Source organism: Caretta caretta, chromosome 1 (genome assembly GCF_965140235.1).
Source record: "Caretta caretta isolate rCarCar2 chromosome 1, rCarCar1.hap1, whole genome shotgun sequence".
In the NCBI taxonomy this organism is placed as follows: Eukaryota; Metazoa; Chordata; order Testudines; family Cheloniidae; genus Caretta; species Caretta caretta.
The window spans coordinates 354,649,747-354,662,819 of record NC_134206.1 but is presented as its reverse complement, the minus strand read 5'-3'; the positions used below and the strand labels follow the sequence as shown (position 1 = coordinate 354,662,819).

General features: G+C 44.1%; 1 protein-coding gene across 12 annotated transcripts in view; it reads left to right on the top strand.

Annotated features, from left to right (window-relative positions):
* Nucleotides 1-13,073, top strand: part of SHANK3 (SH3 and multiple ankyrin repeat domains 3) — a 675,575-nt gene that overhangs the window by 125,708 nt on the left and 536,794 nt on the right. For all 12 annotated transcript variants that reach the window (XR_012666651.1, XM_075124628.1, XM_048820302.2 and 9 more), the window contains exons 5-7: nucleotides 5,980-6,131; nucleotides 6,574-6,741; nucleotides 8,365-8,481. Coding sequence is in view for 11 of the 12 variants with exons in the window: in XM_075124628.1 (XP_074980729.1) it covers nucleotides 5,980-6,131; nucleotides 6,574-6,741; nucleotides 8,365-8,481 (437 nt within the window). In the remaining variant the exon portion in view is untranslated. The remainder of the gene's footprint in view (nucleotides 1-5,979; nucleotides 6,132-6,573; nucleotides 6,742-8,364; nucleotides 8,482-13,073) is intronic.

Here is a 13,073-nt window from a genome sequence, read left to right as displayed (position 1 = left end):
TAAACATGCGTCGGTCCGCTCTGCTTTGGATCATTATTGAGCAGAACCCATCATCAGCATGGACGCATGTCTTCTGAAATGGTGGTTGAAGCATTAAGGGACATATGAATCTTTAGTGCATCTGACACACAAATATCTTGCGATGCTGGCTATAACAGTGCCATACGAACACCTGTTCTCACTTTCAGGTGACATTGTAAACAAGAAGCGGGCAGCATTATCTCCTGAAAATTGTAAGCAAACTTGTTTGTCTGAGTGATTGGCTGAAGTAGGACTGAGTGGACGAGTAGGCGCTAAAGTTTTACATTGTTTTATTTTTGAATGCAATTATTTTTTGTAAATAATTCTACATGTGTAAGTTCAACTTTCATGATAAAGATATTGCACTACAGTACTTGTATTAAGTGAATTGAAAAATACTATTTCTTTTGTTTTTTACACTGCAAATACATATAATAAAAATTAAATATAAAGTGAGCACTGTATACTTTGTATTCTGTGTTGTAGTTGAAATCAATATATTTGAAAATGTAGAAGACGTCCAAAAATATTTAAATAAATGGTATTCTAGTATTAACAGCATGATTAATCATGATTAATTTTTTTAATTGCTTGACAGCCCGAGTATTGTCATAATTAGCATTAAAAAATAGCAATGTGTCTCCATCATCGAAGCTGATGGAGAGAAAAGCATGCTGATGGATAATATTTTCAGCCTCAAAGCCAGTATAAAATGGGTCCCCCTTTTTGCTAGAGAATAATCTACGTGTGAACAACTGTTACATTGGACCTACTGTCCTTTTCACAGGAAAAAATATACATTCCAGTTGGTTGGAGAAGGGAGATTTTCTAGGAGAATTGACTCCTGAAAATGTTGAACTTCAGCACAATAATATGTGTCCTGATGGTCTGAGTTCTTCTCTTGCTAATCAAGAGTATAGTCCCTGCTCTACATCCCCTCCCTTCTGACCAAGTTCATGTGATGCTTCTCAAATCCTCAAAGGAAACTACACACTCGGCAGACCCAGTCCATACGGTACTTCTAAGTTGTTTTGGGGCATGTGCTGTTATAAGCTGAGGGTTTTTTATCACATGTGGAATTATTCCCATAAAGGCAGTCACCTGTGTCTTGGTTGGGTTAGCACGAAGCAGGGTCTTATTGTAATAAACTGGGAGGTTTCTCAGTGTACATTGTCTTTTCTCGAGAGCGTCAAAATCCTTCTCCTGTGACGTAATGCATAGATCATCAGGAAATATAAAGCTCCGTGTATTGCTCTGTATGGGCTGGTGATTGGTGTATCTATTGAAGAGGATTGGTTCCAACACACTGCCCTGTGGGAGGCCATTTCATTGTCATCTCCAGTGGATCTGTTTCTTGCACAGTTTTACGTAAAAACATCTGTTCTCCAGTTCTCCAGAAGAGATTGGATGAGCTGCACTAGGCAGTAGTTGTGTGTGATATCGTAGACTTTGTCAAGCAAGTTATGGCGGTTGACCATATCATATGTTGCTGATAGATCTATGAACATAGTGCCTGTTATCATCCCTCTCTCAAATCCATCTTCTCTGTGCTGAGTGATATTTAATATTTGTCCAGTACAGGACTTACGTGATCTAAATCTAGCTTGTTCGGCATTAGATGCTGTTCAGTATGAGGTGAGAGGCGATAGAGAAGAAGAAGCAGCAGAAGAACCAGCTTTGTGCCAACAAGATACGGGTGACGGCCTTTCACCTACACCATCAAGAAGCCAAGCGGAAACTAAACATCACCTGGGATGGAATCCCACTGGCTGAACCCCATCCAAACCCTGTCTACCTGGGGGTGACATTGGAATGGACGCTTTCCCTCAAAGTACATGTAGAGAAGACAAAAGGGAAAGTTGGCGCCCATCAACAACATCCTTTGAAAATTGGTCACCTCAGTTACTTTGCAAACCACTGCTATTGCCTTGTGCTAACTCCATAGCAGAGTATGCATGCCCAGTGTGGAAACGATCTGTCCATGCTAAGAAACTAGACTCTATTCTAACCAACATTTGTCCTGGAATAACAGGATATCTAAACACCAAAGGATAACCTGTACTTACTGGCTGGCATTGCACCACTTGATCTCAGGAGGAAGGTAGCAAGCCAAAGGGAAAGATCATGGCAGATGGAAGATCCAAGGGATCCATTATATGGTCATATAGGAGTCATCAAACTCCTTAAATCGTGAAAGAGTTTTATAACCAGTGTTACGCCTTTGGATACGACAGCTGGCAAGGCACAACTGAGGTTATGGAATGAAAGACTATGTGCAGTCGGACACACTGAAATAGATGTGGAACCCCAGAAAGACCATCCCAGAGGGGATGACACAGACTGGTCAATGCAACAATGACTGAACTACGTGTGCATGCAAACTGGTAGATCAAAGACTAATATGATCAAATGGGGCTACTCTAATGACACAAACATGTGAGTGCGTTGCAGACCATGGACCACCTGCTTGTTTGCCGACTCTTTGGGGAAACCTGCAGTGATGGAAAGAGCCATTGCTTGTGTATGGTTCTGGTAAAACATCTCGTTTGTGACAAGGATACGAGAAGAAGAAGATGCCCATAAACCTTTATTGGCTGGAAATGGATCAGTACATATAGTTTTATGCACATAACACTTCATACAGTGAAAATACTCCAACATGTAAAAACGTATGGAAAGAAATACTTATAAAATAAAAGATTAACTAACTGGTGCTGTTAGGATAAATTTGTAGGCCCAGTTATCACAACTGTAAGCTCAACTGTAAACAGTGAGTGAAAGTTCACAAAATGTCACACTAATCTATAACAATAAATGTTGATGTACCCCATCTTTTTACCCAAATCATGTACTTTTTACCCAAAAGTGTAGAAAGGAGACAGAAAAAACAGAACTAGTACAAACAAAAAAGGCCTACTGAAGTAACTAGAAGACTGTGTTAAGGTCATGTCTGGTAAACAAGCTTCAGAGGGGTAGCCGTGTTAGTCTGGATCTGTAAAAGCAGCAAAGAGTCTACAAGGTGCCACAGAACTAACAGACGTATTGGACATGAGCTTTCGTGGGTGAATACCCACTTCGTCGGATGCATGGAATGGAAATTTCCTACCTGCCTCTGGAAATTTCCACTACATGCATCCGACAAAGTGGGTATTCACCCACGAAAGCTCATGCTCCAATACGTCTGTTAGTCTACAAGGTGCCACAGGGCTCTTTGCCGCTTTTTCTGGTAAACAAGAAAAGTGTGTGACTGAAAGTTAATGAACCAAAATTGGTGTGTCAGAAATTAGATCTAATCGGTGAACAAAATAATGAGGGGATGGGCTATTCTTTGCATCACCCCCAGTTGGAGTCCTAAAAGAAAAGACTTCAGGGTAAATCCAAATCAAGAGGAGAAACAACTGCAACTCTGGCTAACTAAAAGATGGGAGAACGGGAAGGAGTGAGCTTCACCATCATGGCTGCCACCCCCACAGTCTCCTGGGGCCCTGGGATCCACTGTTACATTGTTGGGCCTTTGTCCTACTTATCCTGAGATGTTCTGATCAGACCTGGCCAGAGAGAGGGACTCAGATGCCATTGCCACCTTCGCTGACTCTGGTTGAATCCCAAACACAACTTTGTCTTCTCTTCCTCCCCCACCTTGTCTCCCCCCCCCACACACACATTCTGTGTGTTTTCCTTCCCCACCTTATTTTTCCTCTTCCTCACCTTTTGCGTTCTGTATAATTTGCAACATGGCAGTAAGCCTGTAACCAGAAAGAGGCAGCCAGATGCAGTGCCCTAAACAGCCTGGTAGTGGGAAAGGTTTGCTGGGTCTTGGAGTGGCTGATAGGATCATGTGCTTGGCCTGAGTTCTCCAGCAGTGACGTTGTTGTGAATAAGAGTCAACACCAGAGACAGAAGCTGTGTTTACTATCTTTGCTGTTCATTTCTCCCCCCTTTTGTGTGTTTTTGTCTTGTTCTGTCTTTAGGAAATGGGTTCGGCCTTTAACAATGGCAGTGACAACAACTCCAGCCCATCTCAGCTAACTTCTTCTCTTTTCCCCAAGGAAGATGGTTATTACCATCTTTAATACCATCTGAAACATCCCGTTCTTTGGCCTCACCATCACTCTCACAAAGACACGGGTCTTGTTACAACCAGCTTCTTATTCCAGTGCCACAGCACCAGCCATCTTCATTCAAGGCACACGGCTGAAAAATGTGGATCAGTTCAAGCATTTGGGCAGCACCATCTTAAGTGATGGTACCCTTGATAAGGAAATTTCCACAAGAACTAGTAAAGCCAGCCAGGCCCTTGGCCAACTCCGAACAAAAGTCCTTAACCAACACAACATTCGTCTCTCCACCAAATTGAAGATCTACAGTGCAGTGGGGAGCTGAGGCAGGGCAAAGAAAGAAGGGTCATTCGTATAAGCACTTCAAAAATAACCTGAAGAGCTGGCATCCAGTGGGCTGGCATCAATCTTAAAGAACTGGAGCAAATGGCTCAGAACAGGACTCACTGACAGTCTCAGCGTGTCACAGGTTTGAGCAGGATCAAGGAAATCATCTCCACACTGCACGTGAAAGGCGCCACAGAACTGCATCCTCAAACATCATAGATATAGACTTCCCATGCCCTCAGTGTGGCCAACTCTGTGCATCAGGGTTCTGACTTCGGAGTCATATAGAATATCAGGGCTGGAAGGGACCTCAGGAGGTCATCTACTCCAACCCCCTGCTCAAAGCAGGTCCAATCCCCAGTTTTTTCCCTAGATCCCTAAATGGCCCCCTCAAGGATCAAACTCACAACCCTGGGTTTAGCAGGCCATTGCTCAAACCACTGAGCTATCCCTCCGTAGCCATAGATGAGAACTGAGACAATATCATCATCATTGTCAGCGATAGACTGCCAACACTACCTGAATGACTGTCAGATTCAGGGTGTATGTGTTCCTTTTAAACACTTCGCCCAGCCAATGGAACAAGAGATGTTGTTAAAACAAAAGCCTTATTTAATAACTTTACATTTCATATGTGTTAATGTTTTTCCTTCTTTTTCTGTATCTTTAATAACAAGTTTAAAAAAGATGTTTAAAGTTGTGCTTGCCATGGTACTAAGCAGTCTGAAGTTTCTGTGTGCTAAACCTCGAACCTTGGGCAGTAACAGGGTTGTTAACATCTCTTTCTCTTTGGGCCCATATATTCCATCTAAATCAATACAACAGAGCTTGGAATCTATGAGTATGCTGTGGATACTGATTGTCATGTTCTGATCTGGCCTTTTTGATGAGGTCGCACCCGTGCACCAGTTCCCACTGGTAAAGAGCTGGGACTTCATCACAAAAAACTGAATACCCCTATGCATGTTGTGTTAAGTGTCTTAAAACCATAGGAGAGAGAATCTATTTCCTCCCTATATCCTGCGTTATCCCTTTTGCTGTAATGGATGCGGTAGTATCCCCCATCCTGCAACATTCCAGCCAACCCTTTAACTGCTCTTCACTCCTGCTTCACCCTCCCACTTCCAGCCCTTCTCTTCCCCTTTCTGCTGCTCAGGACTCCCAGCCTCACCAAAATGTGGGTGTTTGGGTCCAGAAACTGATGATGAGCTCCTAGTTCAACTTCCTACTGTCAAGGGATCTTCAAACAGTGCAGCTGCTGCTGTCTGCAGCCAGGCTGGGAGGGGAGGTGAAGTGTCCCTTTGCTATCTCCCTGGAGAAGCTGGGGATATGTAGTGTCATGCAGAGCCGGGATGAGGGAATATGACTGAACTTGAAGGGAGACAGCTTATTAAAAGGGAAAGTGATACAAACAACTACTAGATATCACTGGGGTGAAGGAGTGGGCATGGGGCACTTCTGTTGAACTGCCCGGGAGTCACCTGTGGTCAGCTTGAGGGAACAGAGGAGAAAGGTATTTTATTATGTTTCTCAGATGTTCCTTTTCTCTTTCCTGGGTGGGTGGGTGCTTCAGAATGCCCTCTGACAATGGCAGCCCAGCTGGAGCACAGTGCCGAGGTGATCAAAGTGCTGAAGAATGGAGGAGCACATCTGGATTTCAGGACTCGGGAGGGAATGACAGCACTTCATAAGGCCATCCGGTGCCGGAACCACATTGCCCTGATGGTGAGTCCTTGGGAGAGTGAGATGTGCTGGCAGGGCCACCTGGCCCTGAAGGGATCAGACTGAGAAGGGAAGATCTGGGGCACTCCTGTCCCTTCCACTTTCCTACTACTCCCAAGATGCATGCTGCCCTCTCCTTAAGTTACCCTGCTTTCCTGCCATCCCTCCTCCCCTCCTTTGTGTATGGTCTGGGTAAAACCTAAGTTGTCTGCAGCCAGGATGTTGTCTTCAGACCTCTCTGAAACACAGTGCACGGCTGTTTATAACTAATTGTAAGCTGGCTAAGTGAGCTCTGGGATGGAGTGAGTCCTGCAGTCTGCTAGGGCTAGAGACATATATCCCCTCCCTTCCCCTGCAGGTTTTGTACTGTGTTGTTCCTGATCTTGATCTTTGTAACACTCAGACCCCAAAGAAATCCCCAGTGAATCTTGCACTCTTCCTGCAGACACTCTTAGACCTGGGTGCCTCCCCGGATTACAAGGACAGCCGAGGATTAACTCCTTTGTACCACAGTGCCATGGTTGGAGGAGACCCATACTGCTGCGAGCTTCTGCTTCATGACTATGCCAAGGTGGGCTGTGTAGATGAGAATGGCTGGCAAGAAATCCACCAGGTAAGTCTAGAAGAGTGGCATGATGGAAGTCACTTAGATTAGAGCCTTATATTTTATGGTTGTCCTTGTGAATGTATTCTTAAAATAGGCACCCCCAGAGTAAACGTTTTTCTGTTGTCGGTGGATTGGGTTTTCCCCAAATGAGAGTTCTCCCCATACCCAGGCATTTCACTCTGAGGACAGCCAGGACACCCATCGCTAGCATGAGAAACAAGATGCTTTTTACTGCATTAGTCAATACAGAGATGCCTTCAACCTGTGGTCTTCATTGCAGGTCTTTGCAGTTGCCCCTTGTGACACTGTCTGGAATCACTATATAGACCAGAGTTAGAAGGGAGAAACTACTCAGTAACCTAGAGATTCTGGCTTCCTGTCATCGTCCTTCCCCTTCTGTATCTTAGGGCTTGTCTTCACTAGGAAATTACACTGAGTTAGAATAGATGGGGTTTACCCAGGAGCAGCTGACGCAACATTGACCACACTGGCTACAAAGTTGTGGTCAGTTTTATGTTAGTTAACATGACTCCACAAGGACATAGTTCTCGAAACATCTCTGTATTGACTAATTACTTCTTGTGTCTTGTAAGCAAGACATGAGAAGTAAGTCTTCTGCTCTACTGCACACTGATTAGGCCTCAGATGGAGTATGGTGTCCAGTTCTGGGTGCCGTAGGAAAGATGGGAACATATTGGAGAAAGTCCAGAGAAGAGCAACAAAAATGATTAAGCATCAGAGGGGTTGCCGTGTTAGTCTGGATCTGTAAAAGCGGCAAAGAGTCCTGTGGCACCTTACAGTCTAACAGGCATATCTGAGCGTAAGCTTTCGTGGGTGAATACCCACTTCATCAGATGCACATCCGACAAAGTGGGTATTCACCCACGAAAGCTTATGCTCCAATATGTCTATTAGTCTGTAAGGTGCCACAGGACTCTTTGCCACTTTTAAAAATGATTAAATGTCTAGAAAATGTGACTTATGAAGGAAGATTGAAAGAATTGGGTTTGTTTCGTCTGGAAAAGAGAAGACTGGGGGCGGGGGGAAACATAACAGTTTTCAAGTACAGAAAAAGTTGTTACAAGGAGGAGAGAGAAAAAAATTGTTCTTGTTAATCTCTGAGAACAGGACAAGAAGCAATGGGCTTAAATTGTAGCGAGGGCGGTTTAGGTTGGACATTAGGACTAAATTGCCTAGAGAGGTTGTGGAATCTCCATCATTGGAAGTTTTTAAAAGCAGATTAGACAAACACCTGTCAGGGATGGTCTAGATAATAGTCCTGCCATGAGTGAAGGGGACTGGACTAGAAAACATCTCGAGGTTCCTTCCAGTCCTACGATTCTGTGATTCTGCGATGTAATTGTTTAGTGAAGATAAGACCAGAGGAGTATGGGTCTGACGTTTGCTGCTGGGTGAAAGGCAGTTGTTAAAGTCTGAAAGGTGTTTGAGAACAGAACAGCTATGATTTGCTTGGCCTGGCGTATTCTGTACCCTGCCATGTGGCTGTATTCAAAAGCCATTTCCAAATTACTTTCAAATCTGTGTGAATGGGTCCAAAACTTTCCTGTTCTTCCTTATCATCTTTCTCTTTTTCTCTGTTTCATTGTTTCTCTGTTCCTTTCTGAGTAGGCATGTCGCTATGGCCATGTGCAGCACCTGGAGCATCTTCTCTTCTATGGAGCCGACATGACTTCACAGAATGCCTCAGGAAACACAGCGCTCCATATCTGCGCTCTCTATAATCAGGTGAGGAGAGAGACATGAGGCAGATGGGCACCAGAACAGGGGACACACAGGGCAGGGGACATACAGACCAACAGGGAGGGGACTTGGGGATAGAGAATACATAGGCTTGGATATATCCTCTTGCTGTTATTCCTAAACCTAGAGCTGGAAAAGAGTTGTTGGGTCCAATTTAGTTCTCTGTCCTTGACTAATGCAGGATTGACCCATTTGTACATGTTGTCCAGTCTAATTTGAAATTTCCCAAGGGATAGCTCTCCCAGCCCTTCCCATGGGGAGATGATTCCGCTGTCTAATACATACCATTACCAAGGAATGTTTCCTGTTATTCTGTGTGACTTTTTCCTTCATTGCTCCCAGTTAAACCCCTGGTATGCCAAACGAATGGTGGAAGAGCGTCAGGGGTAGAGGCCTCCATCGTAAAGCAGGAGGGGATAGTTCCTTTCTAAATAGCTCTGGTGTCACCACATCTGGAATATTATATTCAGTTTAGAGGCCCTCAATACCAGAAAGATATGATAAACTAGAAAAAATCTATAGAATAGCAAGTGAACTTCTTGGAGGATTGGAAGGACTGCATTCTCTGGAGAGATGATACAGAGTTGCAATCTTTTAGTTTGTTAAAAAGTAGTGAGAAAACTAGGGCTCTTGATTTAATCGCAGTTAACTCATGTGATTAACTCAAAAAAACTTAATTGCGATTTAAAAAAACTAAGCCCAGTTAACCACAGTTTTAATCACACTGTTAAACAATAGAATACCAACTGAAATTTATTAAATATTTTGGATGTTTTTCTACATTTTCATATATATTGTATTCTGTGTTGTAACTGAAATCAAAGTGTATATTATTTTTGACTACAAATATTTGCACGATAAAAATAATAAACAAAAGAAATAGTATTTTTCAATTCACCTCATACAAGTACTGTAGTACGATCTCTTTATTGTGAAAGTGCAACCTACAAATGTAGATTTTTTTTGTTACATAACTGCACTCAAAAACAAAACAATGTAAAACTTCACAGCCTACAAGTCCACTCAGTTCTACTTCTTGTTCAGCTAATTGCTAGGACAGACAAGTTTGTTTACATTTACAGGAGATAATGCTGCCCTCTTTTTATTTACAATGTCACCAGAAAGTGAGAACAGGCATTTGCATGACACTTTTGTAGCTGTCATTGCAAAGTATTTACGTGCTAGGTATGCTAAACATTCGTACGTTCCTTCATGCTTCGGCCACCATTCCGGAGGACATGCTTCCATGCTGATGACGCTTGTTAAAAAAAAATGTGTTAATTAAATTTGTGACTGAACTCCGTGGGGGAGAATTGTATGTCCCCTTTTCTGTTTTACCCGTATTCTGCCATATATTTCATATTTTAGCAGTCTCAGATGATGACCCAGCACATGTTGTTCATTTTAAGAACACTTTCACTGCAGATTTCATAAAATGCAAAGAAGGCACCAATGTGAGATTTCTAAAGATAGCTGCAGCACTTGACCCAAGGTTTAAGAATCTGAAGTGCCTTCCAAAATCTCTGAAGGATGAAATGTGGAGCATGCTTTCATAGAATCATAGAATATCAGGGTTGGAAGGAACCTCAGGAGGTCATCTAGTCCAACCCCCTGCTCAAAGCAGGAACAATCCCCAACTAAATCATCCCAGCCAGGGCTTTGTCAAGCCTGACCTTAAAAACTTCAAGGGAAGGAGATTCCACCACCTCCCTAGGTAACACATTCCAGTGTTTCACCACCCTCCTAGTGAAAAAGTTTTTCCTAATATCCAACCTAAACCTCCCCCACTGCAACTTGAGACCATTACTCCTTGTTCTGTCATCTGCTACCACTGAGAGCAGTCTAGCTCCATCCTCTTTGGAATCCCCTTTCAGGTGGTTGAAAGCAGCTATCAAATCCCCCCTCATTCTTCTCTTCCACAGACTAAACAATCCCAGTTCCCTCAGCCTCTCCTCATAAGTCATGTGTTCCAGCCCCCTGATCATTTTTGTTGCCCTCTGCTGGACATTTTCCAATTTTTCCACATCCTTCTTGTAGTGTGGGGCCCAAAACTGGACACAGTAATCCAGATGAGGCCTCACCAAAGTCGAATAGAGGGGAACGATCATGTCCCTCGATCTGCTAGCAATGCCCCTACCTATACATTCCAAAACGGTATGCATCCGATGAAGTGAGCTGTAGCTCACCAAAGCTCATGCTCAAATAAATTGGTTAGTTTCTAAGGTGCCACAAGTACTCCTTCTCTTTTTGCAAAGACAGACTAACACGGCTGTTACTCTGAAACCTGTCAAAATGCTATTGGCCTCCTTGGCAAGAAGGGCACACTGTTGACTCATATCCAGCTTCTCGTCTACTGTAACCCCTAGGTCCTTTTCTGCAAAACTGCTGCCTAGCCATTCGGTCCCTAGTCTGTAGCGGTGCATGGGATTTTTCAGTCCTAAGTGCAGGACTCTGCACTTGTCCTTGTTGAACCTCATCAGATTTATTTTGGCCCAATCCTCTAATATGTCTAGGTCCCTTTGTATCCTATCCCTACCCTCCAGCATATCTACCTCTCCTCCCAGTTTAGTGTCATCTGCAAACTTGCTGGGGGTGCAATACACACTATCCTCCAGATCGTTAATGAAGATATTGAACAGAACCGGCCCCAGGACCGACCCTTGGGGCACTCCACTTGATACCGGCTGCCAACTAGACATGGAGCCGTTGATCACTACCTTTTGAGCCCAACAATCTAGCCAGCTTTCTATCCACGTTATAGTCCATTCATCCAGCCCATACTTCTTTAACTTGCTGGCAAGAATACTGTGGGAGACGGTGTCAAAAGCTTTGCTAAAGTCAAGGAACAACACATCCACTGCTTTCCCCTCATCCACAGAGCCAGTTATCTCGTCATAGAAGGCAATTAGATTAGTCAGGCATGACTTGCCCTTGGTGAATCCATGCTGACTGTTCCTGATCACTTTCCTCTCCTCTGAGTGCTTCAGAATTGATTCCTTGAGGACCTGCTCCATGATTTTTCCAGGAACTGAGGTGAAGCTGACTGGCCTGCAGTACCCAGGATCCTCCTTCTTCCCTTTTTTAAAGATGGGCACTACATTAGCCTTTTTCCACTCGTCCGGGACCTCCCCCGATCGCCACGAGTTTTCAAAGGTAATGGCCAATGGATCTGCAATCACATCCGCCAACTCCTTTAGCACTCTCGGATGCAGCGCATCCGGCCCCATTTGGACTTGTGCTCGTCCAGCTTTTCTAAATAGTCTCGAACCACTTCTTTCTCCACAGAGGGCTAGTTACCTCCTCCCCATGCTGTGCTGCCCAGTGCAGCAGTCTGGGAGCTGACCTTGTTCGTGAAGACAGAGGCAAAAAGAGCATTGAGTACATTAGCTTTTTCCACATCCTCTGTCGCTAGGTTGCCTCACTCATTCAGTAAGGGGCCCACACTTTCCTTGACTTTCTTCTTGTTGCTAACATACCTGAAGAAACCCTTCTTGTTACTCTAAACATCTCTTGCTAGCTGCACCTCCTGGTGTGATTTGGCCTTCCTGATTTCACTCCTGCATGCCCGAGCAATATTTTAATACTCTTCCCTGGTCATCTGTCCAATCTTCCGCTTCTTGTAAGCTTCTTTTTTGTGTTTAAGATCAGCAAGGATTTCACTGTTAAGCCAAGCTGGTCACCTGCCATATTTACTATTCTTTCTACACATTGGGATGGTATGTCCCTGTAACCTCAATAAGGATTCTTTAAAATACAGCCAGCTCTCCTGGACTCCTTTCCCCCTCATGTTATTCTCCCAGGGAATCCTGCCCATCAGTTCCCTGAGGTTGTCAAAGTCTGCTTTTCTGAAGTCCAGGGTCCGTATTCTGCTGCTCTCCTTTCTTCCCTGTGTCAGGATCCTGAACTCGACCATCTCATGGTCACTGCCTCCCAGGTTCCCATCCACTTTTGCTTCCCCTACTAATTCTTCCTGGTTTGTGAGCAGCAGGTCAAGAAGAGCTCTGCTCCTAGTTGGTTCCTACAGCACTTGCACCAGGAAATTGTCCCCTACCCTTTCCAAAAACTTCCTGGATTGTCTGTGCACCACTGTATTGCTCTCCCAGCAGATATCAGGGTGATTGAAATTTCCCATAAGAACCAGAAGTCTTAAAAGAGCAACACTCAGATGAGGAAACTACAGAACCCAAACCACCTAAAAATAAAATCAGCCTTCTGCTGATGGCATCTGACTCAGTTAATGAAAATGAACATGCGTCGGCCCGCACTGCTTTGGATTGTTGTCGAGTAGAACCCATCATCAGCATGGACGCGTGTCCCCGGGAGTGGTGGTTGAAGCATGAAGGGACATATGAATCTTTAGGAATCTGGCACATAAATATCTTGTGACGCTTGCTACAACAGTGCCATGAGAATGCCTGTTCTCACTTTCAAGTGAGATTGTAAACAAGACGCGGGCAGCTCTCTCCTGCAAATGTAAACAAACCTGTTTGTCTGAGCGATTGGCTGAACAGGAAGTTGGACTGAGCAGTTTTTTGTACCTAGTTCTACATTTGTAAGTTCAACTTTCATGATAAAGA